Here is a 21585-nt window from a genome sequence, read left to right as displayed (position 1 = left end):
GGATGTACAAGCTGAATAAAGCCTACCTCTCTGTGCTTTGAGGGGGGAGGGGCATAGTGTTTTGAGCAGCAGTGGAAACTCTAAGACAGATCTGTAGGCAACATCTTGTATAGGAAACCTGAGTTAGGGTCTCACTCATAGCATAGTGTTACAGAAAGAGTGCTTGCCACAAATCAGGAAATAGAGATTAAAAACCTAATATGTAGTTGCTATTAACCATCCTTTCACTATGGACTGATTTGATTAATTTTTCTATGTTAGAAATCACAAACAGTGTCTTTATGGAATTTGGTTGAATACCTAACGAAATCTTTTAGAATAATTAATAAAAGTGATAATGTAACATATGTGATATATTCATCACCAATACCCTTGTCAAAACATCAGTCTTCAAGACATTGAAATTATCTTTAAATTATAGACATAGCTGCCTGAGATTAACCTAAGGAAAAGAACAGATAGCTTTTTGTAGTTCTTCTCAGTATCTACTGCTAATGACTCTATCTTAAGCAGGAAATCGTGACTTAATCCTGAACCATAGAACATCTATTGGATAGAGAGCTAACTACCAATGCCTAGCCCACAGTGCCTTCACAGATAAAGGATAGACTCCAAAGAGCACAAAGAGGATATAATATTTTAATTATATTTTTGGAAATTATAATAAAATTACATTATTTCCTCCTTCCCCTTTTTTATTATAACTTCTCTCACATACACACTCTTGCAAATTCTTGACCACATTTTCCTTAATTAATGATATATGTACTGTTAAGTATATAAATACAAGAGGTTCATCTATATATAATGGTGCATGTGAGTACGTGCGTGCGTGCGCGCGCGCGCGCGTGTGTGTGTGTGTGTGTGTGTATGTGTGTGTGTGTATTTTCAGGCCTAACCGTTTGGTATGAGTAGGCCATTGGTTTGCCCTTCCCTGAGGAAGACTATTTCCCCTGTTAACAGCATTCCTTAGTTACCTGTAGTTTTCTTTCTAGTGTTGTAGCTCTATCAGTTTTCCCTTTACAAGTTTGCATGTCTATTGGTAACATCTTTCTTTAAGTCATATTTGGGCAGCTATGTTGTTGAGATTTCATGCATGTAACTCCTGCACATCAGAGAAGATCATTGGAGATGAGTGAGTTGAAAGATTGTAACAGTGCAATGAATGGGAAGTTTGCTGTGAGATTGTGTCTCCATGACTAGTATATTTTGGGGCTATAGTGGGATAGGAAACAAACATCTAGCTCGCCTCTCTCAGGTTCTCATCCTTTGGCTGATCCTTGCTGTTATTATGAAATGGTACTTGGAAGACTTGTTATTAGAACCAGGTAAAACAACAAGAACACAGTGAATTGACTTAGAATCACTCCAGAATGAATGATAAAAAGATGTCTGTTGGTAAGTCAATAGTTATCATGACTGCAACTAATTGACACCATTAACATTAGTGGGGAGACGGGGCGCTTGGTATAAGCCTAAGCTTAGAAATCAAATAATTTTCTAATTCAATTTCATTGCTTTTGAGTGCACTGCCTTTGGCAAATTGTAGCCATAGTTGTACTCATCTCATGTGCAACATGCAAGTGATGAGAGGAACACTCTTATAAAGTCTCTGTGACAATTAGATGAGATAGTGCATACAATAATTTAGTTATGATGTCTGCTATATAAGTGTATAAATGGTGATGGTGGTAATAGTCATGAGGTGATCACAGCAGTGGTAACAATCATTATTCTGAAAGGCTTCATAATAAAAACCAATTTTAAAAAAAGTATGTGAAAGATATTCAAAATGTGACTTCAGAGAAATAAAATCAAACAAACTAATAGCATTCAACAGTAAGCTCATGGCAATGCAATTACACCTTTCAGTGCTCCAAAGAGGAGTTCATAGATCCATTCTATTTAACTTGGACAGCAGAAGTTGGTTCATAGAATGAGATCCTGGGACCTTTCAGATGTTAACCTGCTGAGAGCAGAGAGTAATCCAAGCTGCTTGGTAAGTCTTGAGTTTGCTATCTCATGAAGAACCAAATAAATATCCACACAGATCTTTTGAAGACAAACCTATGGAACATGAGAGATTCTAGGAATCCCATGTCACTCAAAAGAGAACATGGATTTGAGAGTATAAAGGTATGAGAATTAGTTTAGGATTAGAACAGCGGGGACAGCGAAGGAGATGCATGTATCTAAGTGGGTGAGATTCAGTTAGATATGATAACCCTGAGAGATGTAACACTGTAATTCATGGAGGGCCACCCACTCCAGAGTTTCTGAGAAAGCTCCGGTTTCACGTTTTTCTTCCTGCCTCTGGCATGACAATTGGAATTGTCAGACGGTGTGTCCCAATTTCAGTTTCCAAAAATATAGCATATTGACACAGAATCTCAGGAACTCAGGAGCTACAGGAATCCCATGGGGCACTCTGTGAGGTTAATGAGGTTCTCCTATGATCTGGGCTAGTCACCCCTGATCTGCAGGCAGAATGGAGCATCTGCATAGCCTTTTGGAATGATTTCTGGACACATAGAGCTCAGTGCTTACAAAAGACACTGAGTGATCACATTTGGCTAGGATAAGTGCAACAATATTCTGATGCTGACATCTCTTGGTGGTAGGGGAAACAACATTTGAGCATTCACTTGTGCTCAGGTGTTCTATTCACAAGACATTTATTAAGCACCTACTACATTCAAGCATGCTGCAGATATAGAAAAACTTAGAATGGTATGCAATATGAACCATGGCATAAACTAGATGAACATTAAATGACTATTTTTATGAGACTGAATAGATGGATAAATTTCTTCCCTTGCTATGCTAAGGATCTGGTTTGCCTTAGAGAAGACGGGTAGATCCTTGGTGCTGGTTGTCAAGCCAAGCTAGCTGAATCAGCAGTCCCAGGGTTGGTAAGAGACTCTGTCTTTAACAATAAAAAGGACAGGTCCTGAGGATAGATGCTAAGTTCATCCTCTATCCACAGTACACAAAAACACACAATGCCACATCTGCACACACACTCAAACACACACACACACACACACACACACACACACACACACACAATTGTTGACAGAATGAATGAATTATCTAATAAGAACATTACATCTCATGAGATAAGATTTATTCACAGGGATCAGAAGCTAAGTATAAAGCAAAGGACTGCAGCATAAGCAAAACTACCACTTACCTCTGTTGCTCAGGTAGGACGGGGGTATTTAAGGAGGTGAGATGAGGGAAAAGGCAAGGAGAGCTTACGGAGCCCAGGGTATCTGCCAGGCACTGTACTTTCTAGTTTCACTATGATGCCCCATTTCATTCCCACATCTTCTCTACCAGTTAGAGATTATCACTGACATTTTATGGATTATAAAAGCATGGTGTTAAGAATTTTATGGGGCTGGAGATATGGCTCAGTGGTTTCAGGGCACTTACAGCTCTTCCAGAGAACTAATATTTGTTTTCCACCATTCATATCAGGTGAATCCAACATTGTAGTATGCAAAATTCTTTCATGGCCTCTGTCAGCATTAGCATGGTATATGCATACATGCACACCAACACATACATCAAAAGAAAAAGAAACTAATGTACAAAGCTTGTTGAAAGCTAGATGTTTGTTAAAGTTGAAAATTTCAATTTAAACTTCCATATTTAGAATCAAAGATCAGTTTCTTTAGAGTAATTTCCATGAATTTTCTATTCCTTGGGCTCCTTTGCACCATTTTTCTCCACTGTAGTATCCATATCCTCCACTCCCATTCAATATGCCCTTTGCCACTTGTACTGGCTAGTTTTGTGTCAACTTGATACAGGCTGGAGTTATCACAGAGAAAGGAGCTACATTTGGGGAAATGCCTCCAAGATATCCAGCTGCAAAGCATTTTCTCAATTATTGATCAAGTGGGGAGGTCTCCTGTGGGTGGTGCCATCTCTGGGCTGGTAGGCTTGGTTCTATAAGAGAGCAGGCTGAGGAAGCCAGGGGAAGCAAGCCAGTAAAGAACATCCCTCCATGGCCTCTGCATCAGTTCCTGCTTTCTGACCTGCTTGAGTTCCAGTCCTGACTTCCTTTGGTGATGAATAAGCTGAATAAACCCTTTCCTCCCCAACCTGCTTCTTGGTCATGATGTTTGTGCAGGAATAGAAACCCTGACTAAGACACCACTTAAAGAACTTGACCCCCTACTTTGGATCTAGCTTCTATCTTTTGGGCCCATGAGAACAGAAGCAATGGGATACATCAACTTTAAGTTTTTCACACATAAAGGTCTGATAGTGTTAAATCTATTTTCTCCATTGTAAAATGTGATTGATTCAACTCCAAATTTAACTTAAACTTGATTTTCTTCTTGCAACTTGGCATTTCCAAACTAAGAATCAATCAAACCCCTAATTATAGACAGTATATGAATCAACAATGCCAAGGTATTTCTGGTTGAATTTCTCAAGCAATGCATTTTATGCCATTCTGATCAGCCAGAAGAGAGGGTGGGGGTTACTAGGAGAAGAAATGAAAGGCAAATTAGATTATTAGCTTTCTGCTGCAGCAGTCTATATATCCCAGTGGAATCTCATTCCTGCAGCAAAGCACCTTCCCCAGCAAATAAGGATGCAAGCCAAAACCTGATATTAAACAGTTTATATTAAACTTTATACCTTGGAAAGTATAAAGTTCAATATAAATACATTGCATGGATGGATGAAGGGATGGATGGATGGATGGATGCATTCATGCATGGATGGATGGATGGATGGATAGATGGATGGATAAATGGATGGACAGGTGGATGGATAGATAAATGGATGGATTGACAGAATGTACATAAATACACATATGGCTACAGTGTTTGTGTCATTGTAAGCACTGAAAAACTGGAGATTTTTATGTCCTTTCTGCTTCTTGAAGGCACAGACTAATAGCTTGTATAGGGAAGAATATTCTGGAATAGATATATTTTACCTTAATAATCTCTGTAAAACCTAAGTGCTGATGTTCAGTTCCGTTGGCCAAAATGTCTAAAGAAGTCACATTTGCTTCTGTCCCTTTGTGAAGTTTTGTTTCCATTGCAACTCGCCAACCCCTAGAGGCTGCTTATCAGCATCTGACCTTAGTGCAATCTTCACCTATGTATGTCCTTCCTTCCTCTTGATTCTTAGAGATAATTATAGTCATTCAGATATTTTTCTTAGTAAATTGTTGCTCCAGAATACTTTTCAGTTTTATTCTTTCTACCAGTTTGTCCCTCATTTTATGAATCCCCATTTCTTATCTCTTATTTGTATTCTGTTTCTGCAAAGAAACATTCAATTCTTAATATGTTCCAAGAATCCATTTGACAGAGAGGTAAATAAGTAGAAAATCCACAGCAGACATATTTCTGTATCTGTCCTAGAAATCATTATTTTGTTAAATCTAGTGCATGCCACAATGAGTATAAAGCAGTTGATAGCATCTGCTACCATTAGTTCTTTCAACCTTCTTAATGTATAGTCCATTTTATCACTGTTTACTAGGAAAATCCAGTCAATAAGCTATATAACTTCACTACTCATGATGAACTCTAAAGACCTTGGATTTTGTTTGAGGTTTCCATTACATGAGAGATATGATTTGTTGAGTGATGTCTCATTGAAAGAGTGTGTCCTATCTCTGTTCTGGCTGTTGGGCAACTTCCTCAGCCTAGCATTCAGATTTGTGTGGCCAGGTAGCCTTACTGATAGTGAAAAAAATGTCTTTGTCCCATTCATACCTACTGCTCCCTGAACTAGGGAGAAAGCACTTCTTCTCAGAGATCAAAGTTTTGTTTTATATTATTCACTGGATGGGACATCATCTTAGCTTCTTTCCTGTTGTTGTTATAAAACAGGGTAACCAAGGCAACTTATTTTTTAAAAGCATTTAATTGGGAGCTTACAAATTGATAAAATTAGAGTCAAAGGCCATCATGGCAGTAAGCAAGCAGGAAGATATGACACTTGAACAGTAACTCACATCTTGAGACACAACCATGTAGAAAGAGAGCTGAGAATGGCACAAGTTTTTGGAAACTTCCTTCCTGGTGACATACCTCCTCTGACAAGACCACACCTCCTAATCCTTCCCAAACAGTTCCACCAACTGAGAGCCAAGTATGTATGCAAACATACATTTCAGTAGAGGCCACTCTCATTCAGACCACCACTGACATTCTCTCCCCATGCTGTCAGCTACAAACACAACTTGTATGCAATCATTCAAACTCTATTCATCTTTCTAAGAACTTTTTTGTACCATGTTTTCTTACATGCTCCTTGACGAAGAGTTGAATTCATAGCCTCTTAAATAGAAACTTCCCAGGCTAATTGCTACATGTGAAATACTAAGTGGTATGGAGTGTGGCATGGTATTGTTGCTATTTAATGTAACCTCCATTGACAGCCCTAGCCACTCATGGACCTTTTTCTCTTAGATAACATTTTTGTTAGCTTACACGTGCTATAGAGTTACTAAAATATTGATAATCTTATTCATTTGGGACACTCAGAAAAGAAACAAAATTTGTTCTTTCTTTTTGTACTGTGGTTATTTTAGGGTTTAGGAATATCTCATCTCTTGACACCAGAACAAACCATAAAGTAATTTATTCTTTCATTTAACCTTCGTCCCACTACTGTAACAACTGAAAATGTTCCTCCTATATGACACATCGTCTTAATACTGGGAAGAAAAGCAAGGATCCTTTCTTAAGTAAGCAACCTGCAGGTCTCAGGTATGAGTTATGTATGGAAGGCACACCGATTCAAGCTATGTGGTTGTTTTCCTACAAGCAGCCCACTATATGTTAATATAAAATAGATGTCCATAAAATTCCAAAGTTGGATGGCGTTATATCTCTTCTTCCTCTGGACCCAAGAGGGGTAGCTATGCTAATGGGCATTCTTTTTTCATGATCAGTGTCCATATTACGTTGATTGATAATATCACTGTACTCCTGAAAGTGATTATGCATGTACTGATATGCCACCATGTTTCAGATATTGGGTTAGGCACTTGGGTGGTGTCCAAAGGGTTTTATTGTGCCTATACTAGACACTTGTCTGGTGCATACTTCTTCTTCTTCTTTTTTTTTTTTTTTTTAGAGTTTCTTTTTCTTTCTTTTTTTTTTCCTTTTTTTTCCATTTTTTATTAGGTATTTAGCTCATTTACATTTCCAATGCTATACCAAAAGTCGCCCATACCCACCCACCCCCACTCCCCTACCCACCCACTCCCCCTTTTTGGCCCTGGCATTCCCCTGTACTGGGGCATACAAAGTTTGCGTGTCCAATGGGCCTCTCTTTCCAGTGATGGCCGATTAGGCCATCTTTTGATACATATGCAGCTAGAGTCAAGAGCTCCGGGGTACTGGTTAGTTCATAATGTTGTTCCACCTATAGGGTTGCAGATCCCTTTAGCTCCTTGGGTTCTTTCTCTAGCTCCTCCATTGGGAGCCCTGTGATCCATCCATTAGCTGACTGTGAGCATCCACTTCTGTGTTTGCTAGGCCCCGGCATAGTTTCACAAGAGATAGCTACATCTGGGTCCTTTCAACAAAATCTTGCTAGGGTATGCAATGGTGTCAGCGTTTTGATGCTGATTATGGGGTGGATCCCTGGATATGGCAGTCTCTACATGGTCCATCCTTTCATCTCAGCTCCAAACTTTGTCTCTGTAACTCCTTCCATGGGTGTTTTGTTCCCAATTCTAAGGAGGGGCATAGTGTCCACACTTCAGTCTTCATTCTTCTTGAGTTTTATGTGTTTAGCAAATTGTACCTTATATCTTGGGAATCCTAGGTTTGGGGCTAATATCCACTTATCAGTGAGTACATATTGTGTGAGTTCCTTTGTGAATGTGTTACCTCACTCAGGATGATGCCCTCCAGGTCCATCCATTTGGCTAGGAATTTCATAAATTCATTCTTTTTAATAGCTGAGTAGTACTCCATTGTGTAGATGTACCACATTTTCTGTATCCATTCCTCTGTTGAGGGGCATCTGGGTTCTTTCCAGCTTCTGGCTATTATAAATAAGGCTGCTATGAACATAGTGGAGCATGTGTCCTTCTTACCAGTTGGGGCATCTTCTGGATATATGCCCAGGAGAGGTATTGCTGGATCCTCCGGTAGTACTATGTCCAATTTTCTGAGGAACTGCCAGACTGATTTCCAGAGTGGTTGTACAAGCCTGCAATCCCACCAACAATGGAGGAGTGTTCCTCTTTCTCCACATCCATGCCAGCATCTGCTGTCATCTGAATTTTTGATCTTAGCCATTCTGACTGGTGTGAGGTGGAATCTCAGGGTTGTTTTGATTTGCATTTCCCTGATGATTAAGGATGTTGAACATTTTTTCAGGTGCTTCTCTGCCATTCGGTATTCCTCAGGTGAGAATTCTTTGTTCAGTTCTGAGCCCCATTTTTTAATGGGGTTGTTAGATTTTCTGAAGTCCACCTTCTTGAGTTCTTTATATATGTTGGATATTAGCCCCCTATCTGATTTAGGATAGGTAAAAATCCTTTCCCAATCTGTTGGTGGTCTTTTTGTCTTATTGACGGTGTCTTTTGCCTTGCAGAAACTTTGGAGTTTCATTAGGTCCCATTTGTCAATTCTCGATCTTACAGCACATGCCATTGCTGTTCTGTTCAGGAATTTTTCCCCTGTGCCCATATCTTCAAGGCTTTTCCCCACTTTCTCCTCTATAAGTTTCAGTGTCTCTGGTTTTATGTGAAGTTCTTTGATCCACTTAGATTTGACCTTAGTACAAGGAGATAAGTATGGATCGATTCGCATTCTTCTACATGATAACAACCATTTGTGCCAGCACCAATTGTTGAAAATGCTGTCTTTCTTCCACTGGATGGTTTTAGCTCCCTTGTCGAAGATCAAGTGACCATAGGTGTGTGGGTTCATTTCTGGGTCTTCAATTCTATTCCATTGGTCTACTTGTCTGTTTCTATACCAGTACCATGCAGTTTTTATCACAATTGCTCTATAGTAAAGCTTTAGGTCAGGCATGGTGATTCCACCAGAGGTTCTTTTATCCTTGAGAAGACTTTTTGCTATCCTAGGTTTTTTGTTATTCCAGATGAATTTGCAAATTGCTCCTTCTAATTCGTTGAAGAATTGAGTTGGAATTTTGATGGGGATTGCATTGAATCTGTAGATTGCTTTTGGCAAGATAGCCATTTTTACAATGTTGATCCTGCCAATCCATGAGCATGGGAGATCTTTCCATCTTCTGAGATCTTCTTTAATTTCTTTCTTCAGAGATTTGAAGTTTTTATCATACAGATCTTTCACCTCCTTGGTGCATACTTCTTATTGAAGTCTTTTGGCCTCCCCCAATGACACATATCCAACAAGGCCACACCTCATAATCTTTTCCAAACAGTTTTACAAACTGAGGACTAAGCATTCAAACATATGAATCTTACACTGGTATATTGATAAAAGAATTAAGTATGCTTATCTAAGGGGACTATGAAGAAATTCCATTTACTGTGAATCTCAAACAGTGATGGAAAGGGATAGGGATAAGGGAAGAGTTGGAATAATATCTAACAAACAACACTCAACATGGACAACATGATAATGTTGTTTACTGTAGGAGTATTTCAGCAATTCAATCCTGCTAGTACCTGGGCCAGGTCATAGAAAGTACATGAAGTCTGAATGTATGATAGGTTTTAGATGCCAGGCTCATGAATGTGGACCACATACTATGAACAGATGCTGTAAAATATCTCAAGGGCTTTCAGCGTGGAGAGAGATAGCTTATGTGCCAATACCTTTCTTATCCTACAAGCAGCAACAGAAGCAGAGGGAAGGGAGGGTAGCTGAAAATACCAACTTCATAGAAAAAGTGAGATAGTGACTTCCTGCAGTTATAGGCTATGATCAGGAAATATAAACTAGAATAAACCCTTCTCTACCAAAAGTTGTCTCTGTATAATGTTTTATCACAGCAACAGAAAAACAGACTAGAGCAGTGCTCCTCCCTTAAATAAATTCATTTAAGCAAGTTGCCTATATCTAAATTAGAACAGTCATTCTAATGAACATCACCATTGGAGTTAAACTTCAATACATAAATTTTCAGGAACAGTCAAGTCCATAGTAATATAGCCATACAATCTATTAAAGCATTCCTTTGAAATGATTATACTCCAAAAATACATTGAATCTTTTCTCAATGTTTTTTTCTGACAAATAATACAGTGATATTTTATTAAAATCTGTGTCATTATACAGCTGCAAATAATGTACTAAAATGCTTCACAACTTAAAAAATGTGGTTGTATGACTGTTTTTGTAAGATAAAAGACCAAAAGATTTTCAGGCATCTAGTCATCTAAATGGTAATGATTTTGATGCAGAGATTATCTGGAAACAGAAATTTGAGAAATATGTTATTTTTTATTGGATATTTTATTTATTTACATTTCAAATGTTATCCTCTTTCCTGGCTTCCACTTCGAAAACCCTCTATCCAATCTCCTATCTCCCTGCTTATATTAGGGTGCTCCTGCCCCCACCCCCAACTCCCACCTTACCACCCTGGCTTTCCCCTACACTGGGGAATTGAGCTTCCAGAGGACCAAGGGCCTCTCCTCCCATTGATGCCAGATAAGACCATCATATGCTACATGTGCAGCTGGAGCCTTGGATCCTCCATGTGTACTCTTTGATTGTTTGTTTAGTCCTTGGGAGTTCTGGGGGAGTCTGGTTGGTTGATATTATTGAAGATGTTATTTTTTTTAATGAGTTCTATTTGAAATACTTGTGGGATGGCTTCAGACATATGTGAAATTTACCAAATGAAGAGGTAAAGAAAAAATTTAAAATACAGAGTAAAAGTCAATGCTCTAAACCTAAAAAGTAGAGGCAAAGAGGCAAAGCTCAAAGAATTAGAATCAAAGGGGTTTCAGGACAGACCCCTTTGTTTACTGCATAACCAGCTCCAGAACACTGCTGGTGATGCAGATCTAATCTACTTATTCCACTCTTTCAGTAAATTTTCTTTAAATTAGCCATGCAAAATTCTCCTTCATACACTCTGCCCTCTTGTTTCGGTTTTTAACAGTTTGTTTAGGAATCTAAAGAGGGAAAGACAAGTCTGGATTTTTCTGTGAACCTCTAAGTAAACTCCTGAAGAGAAGTAGATAGCCTAGAGTGAGGATCGTAAGTATATGATTTATGTGCGCATGCACACTTGGATCTGGATGGACATATACTCACGTGCTCATGCAAATGAAGGCCAGAAGTCAACACAATTGTTCCTCAGAAATTGTCAACCTTGAATTTTGAGATGCAGTCTTTCATTCTTCTAGAACTTGCCTCCTAGGCTTAAGGTAGTTGACCATGACCTCTAGGACATTTCCTTCCTCTTTCTCCTCCGACCTGGGATCAAAATTGTACACCATCATTCTGGCTTTTTAAAAATAGGTGTTCTAGAGATTAAATTCAAATTTTTGTGCTCAAAACAAGCAACTTTTTGTCTGTGCTGGCCATATCCAATGTCATGAAGAGGGGCTATTCTTATTCTGTGATATACATGTTTCATAAATTAAGTTTCCAATCCATCCTGGTGAAATTGTTTAACAGTTTCTGATTATGAAACACTTCTCTATGGAAGGCTTTATATATGTCCCATCATGTAATCATCATGGCAGTCCTATGAGATATTTGATATTATTCTCAGCATGCATGCCAATTATCCCAGGTACTTTCTGTTGGTGTGATAAAACCATGAACAAAAACAACTTGTGAAGGAGTCTAGTTCATTTTATTAGCTATAGTCCATCATGAATGGAAGTCAGGGGAAAACTCAAGGTAGGAATCTGGAACATGCATCTTAAAGCAGAGCCCACAGGGTTGTACTCTGCTGGCTTGCTTTCTCTGGCTTGACAATTCAAGAATACTGATCCTTGTGTGACACAGCTTATAGTGAAAGCTTATAGCTTTCTGTATTAATAGGCAATGAAGAATATCCTTACAGAAGGCCCCAAGTATGATCTGATAGAGGAAAATCTTCAATTGAGAATTCCTCTTCCCAAGTGACTTGTTTTTGTTAAGGTACAAAACCTGTCAGGTACCCCTTGAAATGGAGGTCTGGAGAACGGAGCAATTCAAACAGCTAGTAAGGAATATATTATTCAGCTATACCTCACAGTGGAAAATACACAAGGCAAAATACTTAAAGAATGGGGTATTCATTCTGGTTTCAGAGGTTTTGGTTGATACTCCTTTAGTTCCATTGTTTCTGGATCTCATAGTGGCTGAGAATCTAGGACAACAGTGGAGTGGGCAGAAGGGGCCAAAGACAAAGAACCATTCAGCACATTCCAACTTCATGATCTGTTTTCCCTACCTGGGTCCTCACCCCTACTCCAGCAGTTCCTCCAACCATGAACTCATGAGTAAAATCATTTATCAGTTAATGGGAACAGACTACTTATAATCCCATCATTTATTTTTAATCTCATTTTGGAATGTATTTGCATTTGGGAATCCATTTTCCATTATATGAGCGTTCTGGTAATATTCTAAATCCAAGATGTAAGAATGGGTAAGAATGGAATTTAAATCCAGAATAGCTCTCAAAGAACACACTTGTTCTGCTACCTCTTAGTTAAAGGAACCACATGATACCTTTTCATTTACTTTGTAGAGGGAGTTTAATACTGTACAATTATCAGCAAGAATGGTCTTTTAAATTGAAATGGGAAGATTGTCAAGTTTTAGAAGCTGATTTTCTTCCTTCCTTTCTTCCTTCCTCCCTTCCTTCCTTCCTTCCCTTTCTTCTCCTCTTCTTTCTTTTTTTTGTCTTTCTTTATTTAGTTTTCTTTTCTTTTTGTATTTACCAAAAGAAACATCAAGCCTATTTTGTTTAAGACAAAACCTAATAAAAGGTTGGAAAATATCGTTTGTTCTCAATCCTGTTTTATAAATGTAATTTTATATTTTATTAATTACTCTTTATTCTTGATAATTTTGCCCATTTGTACAAAGAAACATGTCCATCCTAATTCTTCCCTCAATTTTTTTCAAATACCAACAACTTAATCCCAACCCAATTTACTGTCCTCTTTTCTGTCTTTCCCTTCCTCCCTCCTTTCCATTTGTTCTTGGCTAGTAGTCCCACTAGAGAACTATAGGATTCACCATATCCTCCATGCTGTCTCTATATCCTCACTTGACAGAATTTTTTTTTTATGTATGTGTTTTCCAGGTTTACTGAAAAGCCCTGTGAATAAGACAGCCTTAACACTGATTGCTGTGAGCTCCTGCATCTTGGCCATGGTGTGTGGCAACCAGATGTCCTGTCCACTTACTGTGAAGGTGACTTTGCATGTGCCTGAACACTTCATTGCAGATGGTAAGATCCCAGCATTGACAATAATCCACAATTACGTATCACTTTGTACCTCAGTGGTCTATATCGCCATGCATGGCATAACTTCAGAATTCTTTAACGTACAGTACAGGAGCAAAGGGCTATCCCATGACTCTAGAAGAAGCACTTATTACTTTAAATGCCTGATTATTAGACTTAAATTAAATTAAATTAAAGGGTACTTTATTATGTGTATAAGGATAACTAAAGGAGGGTTTCAAAAAATTAGTGAAGAATGACTGGGTTCCTTCACAAAAAAAAAAATCTAAGAGCTTGATCAAGATTCCCAATTCTGTTTCAAATTAAAAGTACTGTGCAAATGGTATTATATAATTAAAAGCATATGACAAGGAAAACCCTATGAGTTTTACTAGAATTTTTGAATGGTCTAGGGAATGTTTGTATCTTGTTCCCTATAACAAGTGTCTTGGAAAAGTCTACCACTTATTCTTCAGCCAATTAAATTGAATTAATGAGGCACTGTACTCACTTTGGTCATTAGCAAAATGTGTCCTAGGAACTGATTAAGATGCTTGATGTCTATTGCTAAAGTGCCCTCTAAAAATTTCCATGTAGTTTGTTTCCTCCAGTGGGTGTACAGACCCCTACTTCCCATACCTTTCTCTTCACCTTACTATTGCAAAGGTGCTAAAATTTAACATGACTGTTTTTAAAAGCTATTTCAGAGTGTGCAACTTTACCTAATTTCTATTTTAGTTCTTAATAGTTAAAATACATTCTTTGTTATTTTATTCATGTATAAGATATAGTTATTTACTCTCACTTCCCACCACTGACAAACTGCTTCCTTCCTACAAGTTCTTTTTCCCATTCATCTTGTTTTTCTTTGTGGCCCACTGAGTTCAACCAAGGACATATATGTGACCATGGGTTTAGGATATCCACTGATTTTTTGTGGGCTCAGCATTGTGTATATACAGCTAAAGACAAACTGAAGGCAACAATTTCCTTTGTCCAGAATCCCTTTGTGTGAAACCACTGCAAAGCAAGAAGAGTGCCCTATGAACTCTCCTGTCCGCTGTAAATCAGTTTAATTTTTCACACTTTTAACATGTATACAAACTGAATTACGATTGTGATAAAAAGACATATATAAAAAACTGAATTATGTTGATGATAAAGTATACTTGTGACTGTCACTCTACACATTTTATGAGTGCCAGGTCTTTTTTATATTTACATAAAAATCTCATGTTTCATCCTTATTGAATTATATGTACATATAAGACATGGTGTGTGTGTGTGTGTGTGTGTGTGTGTGTGTGTTGTTTTGAGAGAGAGAGAGAGAACAGAGATAGGTGAATTCCAGAAGCCATGTGTGACTGCCAAACTAAGATGGAATGATAGGAATGGCAAACACGAACTGGGTAAAATCACTGTGAATGGCCTGCACCACACCCAGACACACACTCAGCATCACTCACCTGTCACTACCCATTAGCTATTATACTTTAGGAGGTAATGATACCCAAGCTTTAGTTACTTGTTTGTACATATGTAGAAAGCAAGATAAATTACTCTGGCGCTGAGGCAGCACCCTGTGTGGGCCGGGGACAGCCGGCCACCTTCCGGACCAGAGGACAGGTGCCCACCCAGCTGGGGAGGCAGCCTAAGCCACAGCAGCAGCGGTCGCCATCTTGTTCCGGGACCCGCCGAACTTAGGAAATTAGTCTGAACAGGTGAGAGGGTGCGCCAGAGAACCTGACAGCTTCTGGAACAGGCGGAAGCACAGAGGCACTGAGGCAGCACCCTTTGTGGGCCGGGGACAGCCAGCCACCGTCTGGACCGGAGGACAGGTGCCCGCCCGGCTGGGGAGGCGGCCTAAGCCACAGCAGCAGCGGTCGCCATCTTGTTCCGGGACCCGCCGAACTTAGGAAATTAGTCTGAACAGGTGAGAGGGTGCGCCAGAGAACCTGACAGCTTCTGGAACAGGCAGAAGCACAGAGGCGCTGAGGCAGCACCCTGTGTGGGCCGGGGACAGCCGGCCACCTTCCGGACCGGAGGACAGGTGCCCACCCGGCTGGGGAGGCGGCCTAAGCCACAGCAGCAGCGGTCGCCATCTTGGTCCAGGGACTCCAAGGAACTTAGGAATTTAGTCTGCTTAGGTGAGAGTCTGTACCACCTGGGAACTGCCAAAGCAACACAGTGTCTGAGAAAGGTCCTGTTTTGGGCCTTCTTCTTCGGCCAGGAGGAGGTCCAAATACAAGATATCTGAGCACCTTCCCTGTAAGAGAGCTTGCCAGCAGAGAGTGCTCTGAGCACTGAAACTCAGAGGAGAGAATCTGTCTCCCAGGTCTGCTGATAGACGGTAACAGAATCACCAGAAGAACAATCTCTAAACAGAGTCAACTATAACTACTAACTCCAGAGATTACCAGATGGCAAAAGGTAAACGGAGGAATCTTACTAACAGGAACCAAGACCACTCACCATCACCAGAACCCAGCACACCCACTTCGCCCAGTCCAGGGAACCCCAACACACCTGAGAACCTAGACCTAGATTTAAAAGCATATCTCATGATGATGGTAGAGGACATCAAGAAGGACTTTAATAAATCACTTAAAGAAATACAGGAGAACACTGCTAAAGAGTTACAAGTCCTTAAAGAAAAACAGGAAAACACAATCAAACAGGTAGAAGTCCTTACAGAAAAAGAGGAAAAAACATACAAACAGGTGATGGAAATGAACAAAACCATACTAGACCTAAAAAGGGAAGTAGACACAATAAAGAAAACTCAAAGCGAGGCAACACTAGAGATAGAAACCCTAGGAAAGAAATCTGGAACCATAGATTTGAGCATCAGCAACAGAATACAAGAGATGGAAGAGAGAATCTCAGGTGCAGAAGATTCCATAGAGAACATCGGCACAACAATCAAAGAAAATGGAAAATGCAAAAAGATCCTAACTCAAAATATCCAGGAAATCCAGGACACAATAAGAAGACCAAACGTACGGATAATAGGAGTGGATGAGAATGAAGATTTTCAACTCAAAGGTCCAGCAAACATCTTCAACAAAATTATTGAAGAAAACTTCCCAAATCTAAAGAATGAGATGCATATGAACATACAAGAAGCCTACAGAACTCCAAATAGACTGGACCAGAAAAGAAATTCCTCCCGACACATAATAATCAGAACATCAAATGCACTAAATAAAGATAGAATACTAAAAGCAGTAAGGGAAAAAGGTCAAGTAACATATAAAGGCAAGCCTATCAGAATTACACCAGATTTTTCACCAGAGACTATGAAAGCCAGAAGAGCCTGGACAGATGTTATACAGACACTAAGAGAACACAAACTGCAGCCCAGGCTACTATACCCAGCCAAACTCTCAATTATCATAGAGGGAGAAACCAAAGTATTCCACGACAAAACCAAATTCACGCATTATCTCTCCACGAATCCAGCCCTTCAAAGGATAATAACAGAAAAAAACCAATACAAGAACGGGAACAACGCCCTAGAAAAAACAAGAAGGTAATCCCTCAACAAACCTAAAAGAAGACAGCCACAAGAACAGAATGCCACCTTTAACAACTAAAATAACAGGAAGCAACAATTACTTTTCCTTAATATCTCTTAACATCAATGGTCTCAACTCGCCAATAAAAAGACATAGACTAACAAACTGGCTACACAAACAAGACCCAACATTTTGCTGCTTACAGGAAACTCATCTCAGAGAAAAAGATAGACACTACCTCAGAATGAAAGGCTGGAAAACAATTTTCCAAGCAAATGGTATGAAGAAACAAGCAGGAGTAGCCATCCTAATATCTGATAAGATTGACTTCCAACCCAAAGTCATCAAAAAAGACAAGGAGGGACACTTCATTCTCATCAAAGGTAAAATCCTCCAAGAGGAACTCTCAATTCTGAATATCTATGCTCCAAATACAAGAGCAGCCACATTCACTAAAGAAACTTTAGTAAAGCTCAAAGCACACATTGCGCCTCACACAATAATAGTGGGAGACTTCAACACACCACTTTCACCAATGGACAGATCATGGAAACAGAAACTAAACAGGGACACACTGAAACTAACAGAAGTGATGAAACAAATGGATCTGACAGATATCTACAGAACATTTTATCCTAAAACAAAAGGATATACCTTCTTCTCAGCACCTCATGGTACCTTCTCCAAAATTGACCACATAATAGGTCACAAATCAGGCCTCAACAGATTCAAAAATATTGAAATTGTCCCATGTATCCTATCAGATCACCATGCACTAAGGCTAATCTTCAATAACAAAATAAATAACAGAAAGCCAACATTCACGTGGAAACTGAACAACACTCTTCTCAATGATACCTTGGTCAAGGAAGGAATAAAGAAAGAAATTAAAGACTTTTTAGAGTTTAATGAAAATGAAGCCACAACGTACCCAAACCTTTGGGACACAATGAAAGCATTTCTAAGAGGGAAACTCATAGCTATGAGTGCCTTCAAGAAAAAACGGGAGAGAGCACATACTAGCAGCTTGACAACACATCTAAAAGCTCTAGAAAAAAAGGAAGCAAATTCACCCAAGAGGAGTAGACGGCAGGAAATAATCAAACTCAGGGGTGAAATCAACCAAGTGGAAACAAGAAGAACTATTCAAAGAATTAACCAAACGAGGAGTTGGTTCTTTGAGAAAATCAACAAGATAGATAAACCCTTAGCTAGACTCACTAAAGGGCACAGGGACAAAATCCTAATTAACAAAATCAGAAATGAAAAGGGAGACATAACAACAGATCCTGAAGAAATCCAAAACACCATCAGATCCTTCTACAAAAGGCTATACTCAACAAAACTGGAAAACCTGGACGAAATGGACAAATTTCTGGACAGATACCAGGTACCAAAGTTGAATCAGGATCAAGTTGACCTTCTAAACAGTCCCATATCCCCTAAAGAAATAGAAGCAGTTATTAATAGTCTCCCAGCCAAAAAAAGCCCAGGACCAGACGGATTTAGTGCAGAGTTCTATCAGACCTTCAAAGAAGATCTAACTCCAGTTCTGCACAAACTTTTTCACAAGATAGAAGTAGAAGGTATTCTACCCAACTCATTTTATGAAGCCACTATTACTCTGATACCTAAACCACAGAAAGATCCAACAAAGATAGAGAACTTCAGACCAATTTCTCTTATGAACATCGATGCAAAAATTCTTAATAAAATTCTCGCTAACCGAATCCAAGAACACATTAAAGCAATCATCCATCCTGACCAAGTAGGTTTTATTCCAGGGATGCAGGGATGGTTTAATATACGAAAATCCATCAATGTAATCCATTATATAAACAAACTCAAAGACAAAAACCACATGATCATCTCGTTAGATGCAGAAAAAGCATTTGACAAGATCCAACACCCATTCATGATAAAAGCTCTGGAAAGATCAGGAATTCAAGGCCAATACCTAAACATGATAAAAGCAATCTACAGCAAACCAGTAGCCAACATCAAAGTAAATGGAGAGAAGCTGGAAGCAATCCCACTAAAATCAGGGACTAGACAAGGCTGCCCACTTTCTCCTTACCTTTTCAACATAGTACTTGAAGTATTAGCCAGAGCAATTCGACAACAAAAGGAGATCAAGGGGATACAAATTGGAAAAGAGGAAGTCAAAATATCACTTTTTGCAGATGATATGATAGTATATATAAGTGACCCTAAAAATTCCAACAGAGAACTCCTAAACCTGATAAACAGCTTCGGTGAAGTAGCTGGATATAAAATTAACTCAAACAAGTCAATGGCCTTTCTCTACACAAAGAATAAACAGGCTGAGAAAGAAATTAGGGAAACAACACCCTTCTCAATAGCCACAAATAATATAAAATATCTCGGCGTGACTCTAACGAAGGAACTGAAAGATCTGTATGATAAAAACTTCAAGTCCCTGAAGAAAGAAATTAAAGAAGATCTCAGAAGATGGAAAGATCTCCCATGCTCATGGATTGGCAGGACCAACATTGTAAAAATGGCTATCTTGCCAAAAGCAATCTACAGATTCAATGCAATCCCCATTAAAATTCCAACTCAATTCTTCAACGAATTAGAAGGAGCAATTTGCAAATTCATCTGGAATAACAAAAAACCGAGGATAGCAAAAACTCTTCTCAAGGATAAAAGAACCTCTGGTGGAATCACCATGCCTGACCTAAAGCTTTACTACAGAGCAATTGTGATAAAAACTGCATGGTACTGGTATAGAGACAGACAAGTGGACCAATGGAATAGAATTGAAGACCCAGAAATGAACCCACACACCTATGGTCACTTGATCTTCGACAAGGGAGCCAAAACCATCCAGTGGAAGAAAGACAGCATTTTCAACAAATGGTGTTGGCACAACTGGTTGTTATCATGTAGAAGAATGCGAATCGATCCATACTTATCTCCTTGTACTAAGGTCAAATCTAAGTGGATCAAGGAACTTCACATAAAACCAGAGACACTGAAACTTATAGAGGAGAAAGTGGGGAAAAGCCTTGAAGATATGGGCACAGGGGAAAAATTCCTGAACAGAACAGCAATGGCTTGTGCTGTAAGATCGAGAATTGACAAATGGGACCTAATGAAACTCCAAAGTTTCTGCAAGGCAAAAGACACTGTCTATAAGACAAAAAGACCACCAACAGACTGGGAAAGGATCTTTACCTATCCTAAATCAGATAGGGGACTAATATCCAACATATATAAAGAACTCAAGAAGGTGGACCTCAGAAAATCACATAACCCCCTTAAAAAATGGGGCTCAGAACTGAACAAAGAATTCTCACCTGAGGAATACTGAATGGCAGAGAAGCACCTGAAAAAATGTTCAACATCCTTAATCATCAGGGAAATGCAAATCAAAACAACCCTGAGATTCCACCTCACACCAGTGAGAATGGCTAAGATCAAAAATTCAGGTGACAGCAGATGCTGGCGAGGATGTGGAGAAAGAGGAACACTCCTCCATTGTTGGTGGGATTGCAGGCTTGTACAACCACTCTGGAAATCAGTCTGGCGGTTCCTCAGAAAATTGGACATAGTACTACCGGAGGATCCAGCAATAACTCTCCTGGGCATATATCCAGAAGAAGCCCCAACTGGTAAGAAGGACACATGCTCCACTATGTTCATAGCAGCCTTATTTATAATAGCCAGAAACTGGAAAGAACCCAGATGCCCCTCAACAGAGGAATGGATACAGAAAATGTGGTACATCTACACAATGGAGTACTACTCAGCTATTAAAAAGAATGAATTTATGAAATTCCTAGCCAAATGGATGGACCTGGAGAGCATCATCCTGAGTGAGGTAACACAATCACAAAGGAACTCACACAATATGTACTCACTGATAAGTGGATACTAGCCCAAAACCTAGGATACCCACGATATAAGATACAATTTCCTAAACACATGAAACTCAAGGAGAATGAAGACTGAAGTGTGGACACTATGCCCCTCCTTAGAAGTGGGAACAAAACACCCATGGAAGGAGTTACAGAAACAAAGTATGGAGCTGAGATGAAAGGATGGACCATGTAGAGACTGCCATATCCAGGGATCCACCCCATAATCAGCTTCCAAATGCTGACACCATTGCATACACTAGCAAGATTTTACTGAAAGGACCCAGATGTAGCTGTCTCTTGTGAGACTATGCCGGGGCCTAGCAAACACAGAAGTGGATGCTCACAGTCAGCTAATGGATGGATCACAGGGCTCCCAATGGAGGAGCTAGAGAAAGTACCCAAGGAGCTAAAGGGATCTTCAACCCTATAGGTGGAACAACATTATGAACTAACCAGTACCCCTGAGCTCTTGACTCTAGCTGCATATGTATCAAAAGATGGCCTAGTCGGCCATCACTGGAAAGAGAGGCCCATTGGACACGCAGACTTTGTGTGCCCCGGTACAGGGGAACGCCAGGGCCAAAGGGGGGGAGTGGGTGGGTAGGGGAGTGGGGGTGGGTGGGTAAGGGGGACTTTTGGTATAGCATTGGAAATGTAAATGAGCTAAATACCTAATAAAAAATGGAAAAAAAAATAAAATAAAAAATAAAAAAAAAAAAAGATAAATTACTCAACAGTAGGATAAAACAGTTTGATAGCAATGTCCCCAGGCTTAGAGATAA

General features: G+C 39.4%; 1 protein-coding gene across 5 annotated transcripts in view; it reads left to right on the top strand.

Annotated features, from left to right (window-relative positions):
• The window catches only part of Astn2 (astrotactin 2), a 1023735-nt gene that overhangs the window by 398849 nt on the left and 603301 nt on the right, over positions 1-21585 (top strand). For all 5 annotated transcript variants that reach the window (NM_019514.3, NM_207109.2, XM_030253680.1 and 2 more), the window contains one exon: positions 13255-13401. In NM_019514.3, the coding sequence (NP_062387.2) occupies positions 13255-13401 (147 nt within the window). The remainder of the gene's footprint in view (positions 1-13254; positions 13402-21585) is intronic.

The sequence above is a fragment of the Mus musculus genome, chromosome 4 (assembly GCF_000001635.26).
Source record: "Mus musculus strain C57BL/6J chromosome 4, GRCm38.p6 C57BL/6J".
NCBI classification, from domain to species: Eukaryota; Metazoa; Chordata; class Mammalia; order Rodentia; family Muridae; genus Mus; species Mus musculus.
This window is presented reverse-complemented; position numbering and strand designations above follow the sequence as displayed.